Genomic DNA, 12,663 nt, shown 5'->3' on the forward strand with positions numbered 1-12,663 from the left:
GTTTACACCTGTCACTGGGAGGGTCACTGGTTTACACCTGTCACTGGGAGGGTCACTGGTTTACACCTGTCACTGGGAGGGTCACTGGTTTACACCAGTTTAGTTTTTCTGACGTTCTTCTTCATTTGATCCAATCAAATGAAGAACATTGATTCTATTTTTTGTGAAAAATGGAAATAATTGAGAAACAATAAAATAATTAGGAAAACTGGACCAGTACAGCCGGCCTGAGCTGTGGATGAAGGTCACATCTTTCTCCTTCCATCCGTTGTCGTTCCCACGGCGATAAACGAGCCATGAACAGGTCATCACTTCTCCAGAAACTGAAATAAAAGCCAGAGACCTGCTGCTGTTTCTGTTCATCTTTATTAGGAAACATGAACGCGTTCTTCCACCTCTACTGCAACGCTTCTCCCAGCGAGGATCGTACATGATAACACCGTCACAGAGACACCCCATAGATGCACGTTCACCTGCTCGACCTCCTTTTTTCTCTGCAGGTGTCACTTAAATGCAATGACTTGTGCTTTGATAAGAGAAAGAGACATCATTGTTTTCATGATACATAAGAGGGAGAATCAAAATAGAAAAGAAGTAAGAAGAGGATATACTGGTTTATACACACTGGTACAGAATACAGACACTCACATTGCAGCCTGCCCGGCTCAGCCCCAAACTGTCCCAACAGCACAACACCTGCTCCCTTCTGCTCCTGATTTTAGGAATTCTTTAAAGTACACCATTGTTGCCTTGCAACAAAAAAACTCCCTGCTGGTGAGAGCAGAGTTTGGCTAAATATTGCTTGACTTTTTGAAAAGGCTGCGCAGGAGAGCGGTGCAGAGACGCCATGACTGCAGGATTATCGTCTAAGTGCTAAAAAGAAAAGGCGGAGCAGGAAAAATAAGGTGCATTGTTAGAGATGTTGCAGGTTTCCGATGCTGCGAGAGACCCGGCATGTTTGAGACTGGAATGCTTCTTTGGGGGGGGGGGGGGGGGCAAACATCTTTATTTTAATGCAGAGAGAAAACAACACCTTCAAACTAGAGCTGCACAACATCTCTAACCATAAACATCTTCACTGGGATGCAACATTTGGCTGGTTTCCCCAAAGCAGCAGCTTGGGCCCCCAGTTCTCTTACCTGGGGGGCCCAAGAGAGCCAGTTTGATCCTTCCTGCTGCGGTTCCTAAGATGGGAAAGTATCTGATCCATGCCGGTGTTTTCCAAAAGGAACAAATGACGTAAAGGTGCAGAATTAGCCCATCTGTGGTCCCCAGCAGGTCAATCTGGTGACGCCCAGATTCTGGCGGCGGCCATGACGGCGTGCCAGCCTGTTAACGGACGGCAGGAATGCTCTCACTGCACTGAGGTCAGGATAACTGGAGAGAAGCCACGGCTGCACAGGGAGAAGGTGCAGAAGGACCAGGAATCAAACCAGCAGCTTCCTCCCGCTAATTCGCTCTGGTTAAAGAAAACTCGCCAATCTGGAAGGGATCGCAGAAGCTCGATTTACAAACCGTATCCTTTTAGGTCCATTAGCTGTAATTCCACCCATTCAACAAAAAACCTTGGGCTTTTATTTTGAAGAAAACATGACATCCACTAGTATTACAGCCTAGTTGACAAAATAACATAGGAGCTATTTTAGCTAAACACCCACCCATCTTTATATCTAGGCTTTTATTTTGAAGGTCAGTCATGAGCTGTGGTTTGCAGCAATCCCCCGTTGAGGGGTGGCTTGTTCTTTATCATGTGAAAACTGCGTCACATGACAAGACTCCATCTAATATTAGGGCTTTTATTTTGGAGGACAACAATAACCTTTGTTCTGATGCGCGAAAACTGATTTATTCAATGTTTTATTAACTTTATTTTGAAAGTGCCTCTTGCTAACGTTTGACCTTTAGGTTTTAGACCAATCAGGATAATAATTCATGTTTACTTTCGGTTTCAAACTCTCCATGTTTGGAAGAATCTGATATTTCTACATCTGATGATGCAGGTTCATCAAAAGTACAATTATTAAAATGTTTTTGTTTTTCTGATGTGGTGCAGCTCTAATTTAAAGTTTTTAAAAAACAGAAAAACTTCTGAGCAGCGGCAGGCGAAAAGCAGCAAAAATGTACAAGCAAACTACAAAAATGTAAATGTTTAAATGCTAAGTGCAGATAATAGACGATACTGTATGTATTCATCATATGCAGGGTAAATACTTGAGTACATCTTCAATATGCATAAGCCTCCTAGCGAGGTTGGCGGTTCACTCTGACGTATATAAACACATAGAAAGCCGTATTACAGTGCACACGTCCTGCTCCCCATGCTGGACATAGAAAAGGCATCCACGACACTTAAGAAAAAATTTACAGTTTATGAAACTTGGTAACAATAAATAGTATTATAGAATCGCTGCTGTACACAAAAAAGCTTTTTTTTATTTCACTCATATAAAAATATGTTTTAGTGCAACCGTACGTAATGGTAATATCCATAACTTCACATCAACGTTTAAGGTGTCCAAAAAATGAAAAAGAAGGGGGGGGGGGAGGAGTGCATTTATTACAAAGCTGATATGCAAAAAAGAGAGAAAAGGGTAATATTATTTATGTACATCTACCTTCCTGCAATCCGAACCGAATCCCGCTGGATGAAAGGAAAGGCACGCTCGTAGAAGTCCGCTGCTGAATCGGCCGTTTTCCGGCAACCTTTTATCGGCCGTTTTCCGCCAACCTTTTATCGGCCGTTTTCCGCCAACCTTTTATCGGCCGCTTTCCGAAGTCTTTAAATAAAAATGTCTGCGGGCTGCAGGCCGGACAGACAGACAGAGTCCAACAGACAGCAGTTCAGCTAAAATGTGCAAAGTTCCTTGTTTCTTCTCTTTGTTGCACATCGTCCCTTCCTATTGGATGAAAACGGAAACTCCGCCCCCTTTCTGAGAGGCGTCCTGCTTCCTGCTCTAGCTTTCCACCTCACGCTGTTTTCCCACCGTCGAGGGTTGGGATGCTGCGTGAGGCTGCAGGGGGTCAGATCCCAGGCCGGGGGGGTGAGGGGAGAGGGAGGAAGAGGATGAGTGGGGGGAGGCAGGGGTCACCGGGTGCGAAGGTCTGAGCTCCGCGCCGCTAAAGTGCTGAAATCCTGGAGCGGTAGGAGGCGACGGGGACGGACGCGGGGCTGGAGATGCAGATGAGGAGGAGGGCGATCGGACTCCTCCTGCTCCTCGTTGCAAACACTCAGGATCCAGGCAGAGGGAGGCGATAGCTTTGGTGCAGGTGTGGATGCCCTCCTCCTGCTCCTGCCTGACTCCTCCCCCTTCCACCTTCTCACCTCCTTTTCTGCCGACGGAGGCGACCTCACCGCTGACCGAGTCCTCCGATACGCTCTTCTGCAGGAAGACTGTGGGCGCCCCCTGCTGGGCAGATGTGGGGATAGAGTGTACCATCTGAATTCCTCCGATGGGAATCATCGGGAATGGAGAACGCACCTGAGGAGCAAATAGAAGATTAGAAGCTCCGCCCACCAGGAGCAGCTTAACAGACACAAAACTTAAGTTTGATCAGTGAGAGAAGAAGAAGAAGAAGCGAGGTCCTACGGCGCCTGCCTCCATTGCAGGAGCTTAAGGGGCAAACAGTCCCTGCTTCACCTGTGGCTGAGCGACCGCGGTTAGAAAGCGCCTGTGCCTTTAAATCAACGCTCTTAGTTTGAAAGGGATCTGAGAACTTTATTTTGGAATAGTGTCATTCCTAAAAAGTTTCCAAGTCTGAAGACGTTTCTCTTCCATCCAGGAAGATTTTCAATCAAAATGTCAGAAATAGCGTTTAGTTCTGTATAAAACGCTATTTCTGACATTTTGAATTGAAAAGGTGGATTGTTTTTTAACTTTTTTGGGATACTATGAGCTTTATTTTGAAGGGCATGTATTGCTAATGTAGCTACAGTAATAGTTAAGTAGATATATGAATTTAGAGCATTAAAGAAAGTAATAAATATAAACATAAGGAATAAGTGCAGCACCTGAAGTTGTGAATGGGTGGGTAGGTGGCTGAACAGAACCTGGTGAGGTGAAGCGGACTGGTAACGCTGGGCTGAGCCTGGATCCCGTTCAGATGGCGATGAGGAACCAGGAAGAAGATTCTGAAACAGATTGAGAGTCAACATGAAGAGCAGAAACGTCTGGCTTCCTCCATCTCTGCATTAAGTGTCTATCAGACGGAAACCTCCGGCTGTGGAGATGAAGAATTCCTGAAAAGTGCTTTAAATGAATAAAACCTCCAATGAAAAGTGCAAATATAGAGTGTGGGATCTGTGGAGAGCAGCTCCTGAAACACGGATCTATCTGCAGAGTCAGACTCCCTCTTGGGTTCCAGCTTGGCAGCAGCAGCCAGGGTTGGAGGTGAAGCTCTTGAGAAGAAAAACAGGAGCCTCATTAACCGCATCCCAGCCGGCCAAGATCCCATTACCAGCGGCGGCAGCGTCTTCCATCATTCTTCTCTGAAACAGTCGCTGTGTCTGAGCTGGACTTCATTCCCTCACCGTCTCTAAATGTCTCCTCTGCCAGATGGTTTCTCCTTCCACCAGTCGCTGCCCTTCATCCCTCACACTTCATCCTCATGTTCAGACCAGCACTCTGAAAGGTCTTCACTCCAGATTAGCTTCTAAACAATGATGGCAGCTTTTAAAGGCTGATAGATAAAGTTAACTTTAACTGAGGGCATCGCCTCAAAGCGGCCATATTTCCTTTAACGATCCCTTCAGATGGGAAACGAACCCAATGATCAGCCATGGAGAGATATTTCCCATCGTGGGAGAATAAGGAGTTTCTATTCCATTATATTCTATATTTCATTAATTCTGTGATGATTATTTAGACTGAATAAATCATGAGCATCATAATATGTGTAGAGGGTCTGACATGGTTGTAGCAGGGTCTTAAGGAGGTCTTAGAAGACCTCCTTAAGACCCTGCTACAACAAAAAGACCCGGGTCTTAGGGAGGTCTTAGAAGGGTCTTTATTCCCAGCGTTTTATTGTTGTTCCATTCGCAGAGCAACAAAATTTACTCTCAGTGTTTAACCCATTCCCTAAGGGAGCAGTGGGCTGCCATTGCGCGGCGCCCGGGGAGCAGTGTGGGGGGGTCAGGGGTCTTGCTCAGGGAGCCAGAGTGGCAGTCTGTGGGGCTTGAACCCTGAACCTCAGGATTCTAAGCACAATGCCCCAACCACTCGGCTGCCATTCCCCAAAGCATCCGATTAGGGAGGTCTTGGCATAGTTGTAGCAGGGTATCAGGGAGGTCTTGGCATAGCTGTAGCAGGGTATCAGGGAGGTCTGCAAAGGGTCTACCATTGATCATATACAAAGTACTTTGAACTCCTATCTAAGGTCAACATGCCCAACATCTTCCTAGTTTTGGGTGTTCCTTGGATTCAAGCAGAACCAGGTATTCAGTCATTTAAGTCTCATTCTTTTCACTATTAGTTCCAACTAATAGTGAAACAGTCGTGACTGAGGTCTTCCAGGAGCCTGAAGACATGGTTCTGTCAGAGCAAGTGAGTGAGTCTCTGGTTGAGCAGTGGAGATCAAGTAAGTTTGGGTCTTGCTCATGACTGTTGATAAGGTGAGGATAAATAGGAAGCTAAAGCTGTAGCTTTAATGGCTAATTTATGGTACAGCCCTTAGTCTGAGGTATGGGTCACAACCCGAAGCACCAGATCCTGAATACAAACAGTATTAGTTTGGGCTGAACCTTAGGTACAGTGAGGACCGACTATCACTGTCTGTCTATTATCTGTTGGGAAGTTTTATTTTTATGTATAAAGAAATTAAGCAGTTGGGTGGATCAACATGAAAGTGCAAACTTTAAACCTTTTTCCCAAGATTGAAAACAGAAACATTGAAAAGACCAGTTGGACAAATATCCGTGAAGCAAAAGACAGCGACCTTACCTTTTCCATCTCTGCACTGTGACGCCCCAGAGGGAAATCTGCGTGAGCCATCGCCGCCATATGATGATTGTTCCTCGGGCCCCGGGCCCCGCTGTGGGGGCTGAGTCACAGATAAACAGAACAATCAGTCAACTATAGTCATTTTAAAGAAGTTTCATTCAAAGCTCAGCCAGGTGAAAGCCTCCATTTATTAAATGTTAACTCTTCTATAAAAAAGGCTGATTTCTTCTAACTTTGATTCTACTTTTTGAAACAATAAGCTAGCACCGTGCTAACGCTAACAAAGGAACATCTCCTGTCCAACAGCAGATGAGCTTTCTGTATCTCCAGAGGCTTCTCTATCGGCTAAGGACTGAGTTTGTCTCGTAAAAGATGTGATCAAAGAAAATTCACTGAAACTTTTCTGAGAAAGTCTGAAAAAGGTCCAGCAGACCAAAGACTTCAGGTTGGACGACGTCCACCAGGATCAATCAGAGGACATCTTGGCATTTTGCATCATTTTATGCAGCTAAATCAATGGTTCCCAACCCTGTCCCTCATTGTCCCTGTCCCTCAGGGACCCCTGTCCCCCAATGACCCCTGTCCCTCATTGTCCCTGTCCCTCAGGGAACCCTGTCCCTCATTGTCCCTGTCCCTCAGGGACCCTGTCCCTAAGGAACCAGTGTCCTGAGTCTTCTCGGTTCATCCTTGTTCCACCAGAAACAGAATCCCTGATCAGCAGGTTTCTGCGGCTCTGATTGCAAAGGAGGAGCTTCTCTGATGAACAAGGAGTGATCTGGGAACAGGAGACGTTCCTAAAGCCTGCAGGGCGGCGTCCCTGAGAACCAGGACTGGGAACCACTGAGCTAATGAGTTACAGGGGGTCTAAGCTCAGCCAATCAGGAAGTGTCCCTGGAGACACAGGTGGTAAAAATCCCGACCTTCTGATTCTAGTAAAGGAGAAGAGAGTCTGGATGCAACATGCTAACGTTGAAAGTTGGTTCCTGCTGTGTTTGATTGGCTGCATTAAAATATCGCTAAGACACGGCGGTAAGAGATGAACTTGTTTGGAAAATGGCCGACAGCACTGAAGACGGTCTGAACTGGTCAAACGGATCAAACCTAACGCTAACGGATTATAGCGAGCGCAGTAATAATCTGCTGGAACCAACCTTTGGTGATAAAGGCCTCGGCGAGGAGACAGCGCACGGATCATTCCCCTGTGGCGTCCTCGTGGCGAAAGGTCTCTCTTGTAGTCCCGCCCCCCTGGAGATGTTGGCCGTGAGAGCGGCGAGAGCACAGAGAGGTGCCCCCGCCTTGGGGAAACGTCTCGGCGGTACGCCCCGCCTCCCATGTCCCGCTTAGGGGAGACGTGGCGCAGAGGGGAGATGTCCCGCCGGGGGGACAGATGTCCAGAACGAGGTGAAAGGTCACGGCGTGGGGACAGGTAACGGCATGTTGAGGGGGAGGATGACGGGGAGCTGGGGGAGGGGCAGCCAGAGAGCTCCAGCCCAGGTGAGGAGGAGGAGGACAGATCTGGGGAGGGGACGGAGATATCCTCATCCATGAAGGAGGAGAAGGGTGGAGCCAGGAGGCTGTTCCGCTCCAGATGTTGCTCCGCTGGATTCCGCTCAGTGGGAGGAGCCTGAGATGTGATCTGGATGCTGGGGATAGTGGTGAAGTATCCGAACAGAGGCGCCCTGCTGGAGTGCCCCACCAGGTGGAGGTCTGGCGCCACTGGGTGGGACAGGTGAGGAGCGCTGTGGGTGGAGGCCCCCGCTGTGATGGACAGTGAGGGCAGCGGATACGGCTGAGGGCTCGTGGAACGAGAACGGGTCTTTGGGGTGGAGTCGCCATCGTAGTCATCCTCATCGTCCTCATCTTCATCCACCTCATCACAATCCTCCTCACCGCCCTCCGAATCATCGGCGTCCGAGAACTGGTGCTCCGCCACGGTTCCTCTGGACCGCTTCTCTGAAGATCTCTGGCCTTCCTCTCCTCCATCTTCAAGACAGGAAGCAAAACCGAGGAGTGAGAGAAAAACAATGGAGGCGTGATGAGAGAAAAAGGATTAAAACAATCAGCTTGCATTAAAATGTGGTGAAAGTTTACATGTTGCATAAAACACCTCAGAGAGCCGATTCCCACGGCTAAAGCTAATAAAACGCAGAGCTATAAAAGCTGCTGGAGTCAAAAACGTCTCTGAACACTTTGGTTTTTCCAGCAGATGGATTCCAGCCAAACAGCCCAGAAGTTTTCCTGTAAAGCGGCTGAAAAATGGCCGTCATAATCTGAATTTATTGATAAACAAAACCAATAAAATAACTCTGGAAAAAAGTGACCCTGAGTTCCTGCTTCAGGTTTCTGGGTTGAAGTTTGAATAATATTCATCCTCTGTTTGCTTCTCCTTCAATAAATCAGCAACTAGTCCAACATTTATCTGTCAGTGACTCATCGGTGGGACGTCCTCTGCGTCTCCTCGTGTGTCTCAATGAAACGCCGAGCCAAACCACCCAGCAGGGGTCCATCGAACAAAGGAATTTAATCTGGTGGGAAACTAGCATCAGCTACCATCTCTACCATCTCGCTCAGACAGCCTTGTAATCCATTGAAGGTTAGCGGAGCAGCGAAGGCGGCTCATGGTAGCTGGAAACGCATCATTTCTGTCTGTTTACTGAGGAATCAGAGCAACTCTTCTGCCAAAACGTCTGAGCTCTACTGAAGATTTTAACGTTTTCTTTTCTACCTCCTTCGTCCGCCTCGGTGTCTTCGATCGACGACATGGAGACGCCCAACTCCAAACACTTTTTCATATGAGCCTTGGACTTCATGTGCTTCGTCAGATTTCCTGCAAACGACAGAGAGACAAACAAACAATCCCAAATTACTGACTGGTTTTACTGGACGGCTGGTTTTACTGGATGGCTGGTTTTACTGGACGGCGTGATCCATCACTGCAGAACAGTGATGGATGGATGGTTGGATGACGGTTGGATGACGGTTGGATGACGGTTGGATGCTCTACCTTTAGTCTTGAAAGCGAAGTTGCAGAACTTGCAGACGTAGGGCCGGACGTCGGTGTGCGTTCGGATGTGTTTCTTCAGCATGCTAGGTTTCTTGCAGCGGATGCCGCATTCCTCGCAGATGTACTTCCCGCGGCCGCGGCCTCGAACGTAAACGTAATCCTCGTTGGATTTGAACCTGCAGGAGACATGGGCAGAGTGGGCGGAGTCAGACGGATAAACCTGATAATGTTCCCTAACGGTCTTTGGTTTGGAGGTGAACCTGGATCATAGCAGCTCTGCTAACCGCTAGGCCTCCCTATAGAAATATACATATAGACTTCACCGCTGTACACAGCATATGTTACCAGGCTGGTTGTCATGGGAACCACTAGTATCTCTGTCCTCGGCTGGGAGGTCAGAGGTCAGGATGGCAGAGCTTATTAGGCCACCAACCACCGTCCCTTAATATATGAGGGACCCGGACCCAGCCTTTAGCTGGCAGGAAACACGGAGTCCTACCGAGTCCTACTGAGTCCTGCTGAGTCCAACTGGGTCCTACTGAATGCTGCTGAGTCCAACTGGGTCCTGCCAAGTCCTGCCCCCAAGTCCTGCTGAGTCCTGCTCCTAAGTCCTGCTGAGTCCTGCCAAGTCCTGCCCCCAAGTCCTGCTGAGTCCTGCTCCTAAGTCCTGCTGAGTCCTGCCAAGTCCTGCCCCCAAGTCCTGCTGAGTCCTGCTCCTAAGGCCTGCTGAGTACTGCCGATTCCGCTCAGACAGGCTGAGGTTTTAGGGAACTGCTGGTTTCTGGTGTCACTTCCTGTCCCGTCTGCAGCAGCCAGAGGTAACGGGCCGTTCAAGGCTTCGCATATCAAAGACTCGTCTGCAGCAGTGCAGGCTGGGAAATACCTGGGACTGCTGACACGTTTACACAGCTGTGGCCGCTTATGGAAATGAATAATGATGACTGAATATTCAGTTTCATCTGCAGCAGCCTGAAATCTCATTAATGCAGCGTCACTCTGAAACCAGCTGAAAGCTTTGGAGGCAGGAGCTGCATGAACCTCTGATGTTTATGCTAAATTATCTTTAAAGTCTCCTCAGTCTCAAAGAATCACGATAATAAATCATCAGGAAGCCGAACGGAGGACTTCCTGCTGCATCATCTTTTTACTTTTCATTGAAAATTCATTTAAATTTATCCTGTTTAAACTTTTTTTGAACAGATTTCATTTTGTGTTTTATTTTGAAAGGTAACTTCAACCTTTATTTTGAAAAGCCGACATGCTGCCAATGCCTTCATCCTTTAGGAACCTGCTGCTAGAAGAAGCTAACCTCTGAGCTAATAGCTTCCTGGAGACCTACCCGCCTTCGAAGATCTTGATGCGCGCCGGTTCGGCAGCAGGCGGTTTGATTGACACCTCCTTCTCCACCTGCTCTTCCTTGGAGCGTTCCCACGACACCACGCCCTTCATCTTCCTCCCAAAGTGACTCACGTCGACGGGCATCAGCTCCGGCTTCAGCTGCAGAAACAAGACCACAGCTTTGGCTTCCTGCAGGTGGCTAACACGCGGCTAAGCGTTGAGGCGGGAGGCACACCTGGGGACGTACCTGGTCAAACCTCAGCTTCCAGGCCACGGAGGACACCAGCTTCCCCGAGCTGGGAGGAGACACGGCGGCGACGGTGTACATCAGGTCAGCGTTGTTCCTCTGTTTGGACCTGAGCAGCGCCAGCGCCGCCTTGGTGCTGAGCTGCAGCGGGTTGGGATTGAAGGAGCTGATGGACCATGAGGCGTAGACGGAGCTGTGGGAAGCTGCCAAGGTGCTGTTGGGTTTGGTGTAGTTCCGGAAGCACCAACTGACGCGGCTCATGGTGCGCAGGCTGGGGAACTGGAAAAGCTGCGGCGCTCCCGTTTCTCCACAACGCTTCGCCGCCGCGGCTCGTTTCTCAGCGCCGTCTGCGTCGTTAGAGGAGAGCATGGGCTCCGGGCTGGAGCTGGACTGCGGCGGAGCTTCGTCCACGTCCAGCTCCTCCGGGGAGTCCCGCCCCCCTGAGCGATCAGTGACGATCTGGAGCGGGGGGGTGAAGCTTTCAGCGCGGGGGACGTCTGGGAGGTGTGGAGCTGGGGATCGGACGGGAACCGCCATCTTTGCCGCCACAGGGAAAGGGGAGGAATCGTCCATGGAGTCTTCGCTCTTCAGACCTCGGGCCTGTTTCCCAGGGTTGGATGTGCGTTCGGCGCCGCTCAGCTCCACGGCGCCCATTTCTCTCAGTATCTGCCCGTACATCCTTTCCTCCTTCACTCGCTTCTGCTGCTTGGTGTCGAAGAAGCGCTCCAGGGAGCTGGTGGGCGAGAGCATGCGTTTGCTGGCCACCATGTTGGACGCCGAGGCGTCTGTAGTGGATAGAGTCCCTGACGTCAGTGACAGAGGGATTCCTGTTTTCACCTGTTGCTCCGGCAACGGGAACCGCAGCCCTGCAACATCTACCTGTCCCAGGAGGAGGGGCAAGTTAAACCCTGTCCCACTCATCCCCCCCCCCACCGACCTCCCAGAGTTCCCAACGGGAGGAGACATGTTGGCCATCCCGCCGCTGTCCAAGTCCGGCGCCGCTCCTCCGGTGCCGTAGGAAGCTATCAGCTGGCTGACGCTAGTGTACATAGCGCTACCGAACGATGGCACGTTAGTCTGGATCCTGACTGGGACCAGTAGGCCGGGCAGAGACGACTGGGATCCCAGGCTCTGAGTGGCAAACACCGGCTGGACCTGCTGCAGGAACAGGGAGGGACTGGAGGGGAGGGGGCCCAGGTTCCGCACCGACAGCGAGGAGGCGTAGACCTGCGAGCCGTCTGCTTTCCCATCGTACGTCTGCGGCTCGGGGATCGGCTGCTTATGAGCCGGAACTCCTGACGGGTTTCCCTGGGATCTGATGTGAAGCTTGAGGAGTTGCTGCTTCTGTTCCGACTCTTGATTCCAGAACAAACTGGGCTGTAAGATGGAAATGAAGGGAGCAGCAGTCTGGTACTGGTGGGGCAGATCTTTGGCCAAAGCCTCCATGGCTGCGTGTTCTCCTTCAGACGAGGAGCTCTGCGCCTGGAGGAGATGCTGCTGCGTCCTGCATTCACACAAATCAGCGCATTCATTTTTTTAAACATTAAGGACGCCATTCTATAGTTTGCTGTAAAAACAGAAGTATGTTTTAGAGGCTATCACCTTCCATAGACGGGTTCATCCTGTAGGCTGTCCTCACTGATGCTCTGCTGGAGGCTGCTCTGCTGGTGCTGCTGGGATCCTGCAGGAGGAAACGTTAGTTAGACTGAATCTGCCTTCAGAGAAACTCACTGGATTCCAAGCAGATCGTAGCTTTAGAAAAAGCTTTAATACTTCATGTGACGAACTAACAAATGATGCAGTAAAATCTGGAAAGCAAGGCAGCCTTTTGTAGAACCTCCTTTAGCTGCAGATCCAGCCTTAATCTAGTCGTGGCCGGTCTTTAACTAGGCCACTCTGAAGCTACGTTCACAACACTTTGAGCATCAAAGAAGCTTCTGCATCTGTGTCCAGATGCTTCTGCTGCTCCTGTGTTCGATGCCAGAGAGCAGCTTTGCTATATTAGCTGTGATCAGCGGGTAGAAAGTAGTTAGAATCTATGTTGAAGTGAGAAAGTCCTCCTGAAAACATGGTCTGTGCAGTCAGTTCATCCAGATTACCATCCTGCCTTCAAGGCAAAAGTACTCACTTTCCGTACT

At 49.5% G+C, this 12,663-nt stretch overlaps 1 protein-coding gene across 2 annotated transcripts in view; it reads right to left on the minus strand.

Moving 5' to 3' along the window:
* Positions 1 to 1,174: 1,174 nt before the first annotated feature.
* Positions 1,175 to 12,663, minus strand: part of LOC107104343 (transcription factor HIVEP2-like) — a 76,233-nt gene continuing 64,744 nt past the window's right edge. For both annotated transcript variants that reach the window (XM_015404333.1, XM_015404332.1), the window contains exons 8-16: positions 12,128 to 12,206; positions 10,526 to 12,029; positions 10,280 to 10,437; positions 8,941 to 9,116; positions 8,662 to 8,763; positions 7,088 to 7,919; positions 5,937 to 6,036; positions 4,010 to 4,129; positions 1,175 to 3,479 (exon numbers count right to left, since the gene is read on the minus strand). In XM_015404333.1, the coding sequence (XP_015259819.1) occupies positions 2,955 to 3,479; positions 4,010 to 4,129; positions 5,937 to 6,036; positions 7,088 to 7,919; positions 8,662 to 8,763; positions 8,941 to 9,116; positions 10,280 to 10,437; positions 10,526 to 12,029; positions 12,128 to 12,206 (3,596 nt within the window). In that variant the 3' untranslated portion in view covers positions 1,175 to 2,954. The remainder of the gene's footprint in view (positions 3,480 to 4,009; positions 4,130 to 5,936; positions 6,037 to 7,087; positions 7,920 to 8,661; positions 8,764 to 8,940; positions 9,117 to 10,279; positions 10,438 to 10,525; positions 12,030 to 12,127; positions 12,207 to 12,663) is intronic.

Source organism: Cyprinodon variegatus, unplaced genomic scaffold (assembly GCF_000732505.1).
Source record: "Cyprinodon variegatus isolate N-32 unplaced genomic scaffold, C_variegatus-1.0 Scaffold1701, whole genome shotgun sequence".
Lineage (NCBI taxonomy): Eukaryota > Metazoa > Chordata > Actinopteri > Cyprinodontiformes > Cyprinodontidae > Cyprinodon > Cyprinodon variegatus.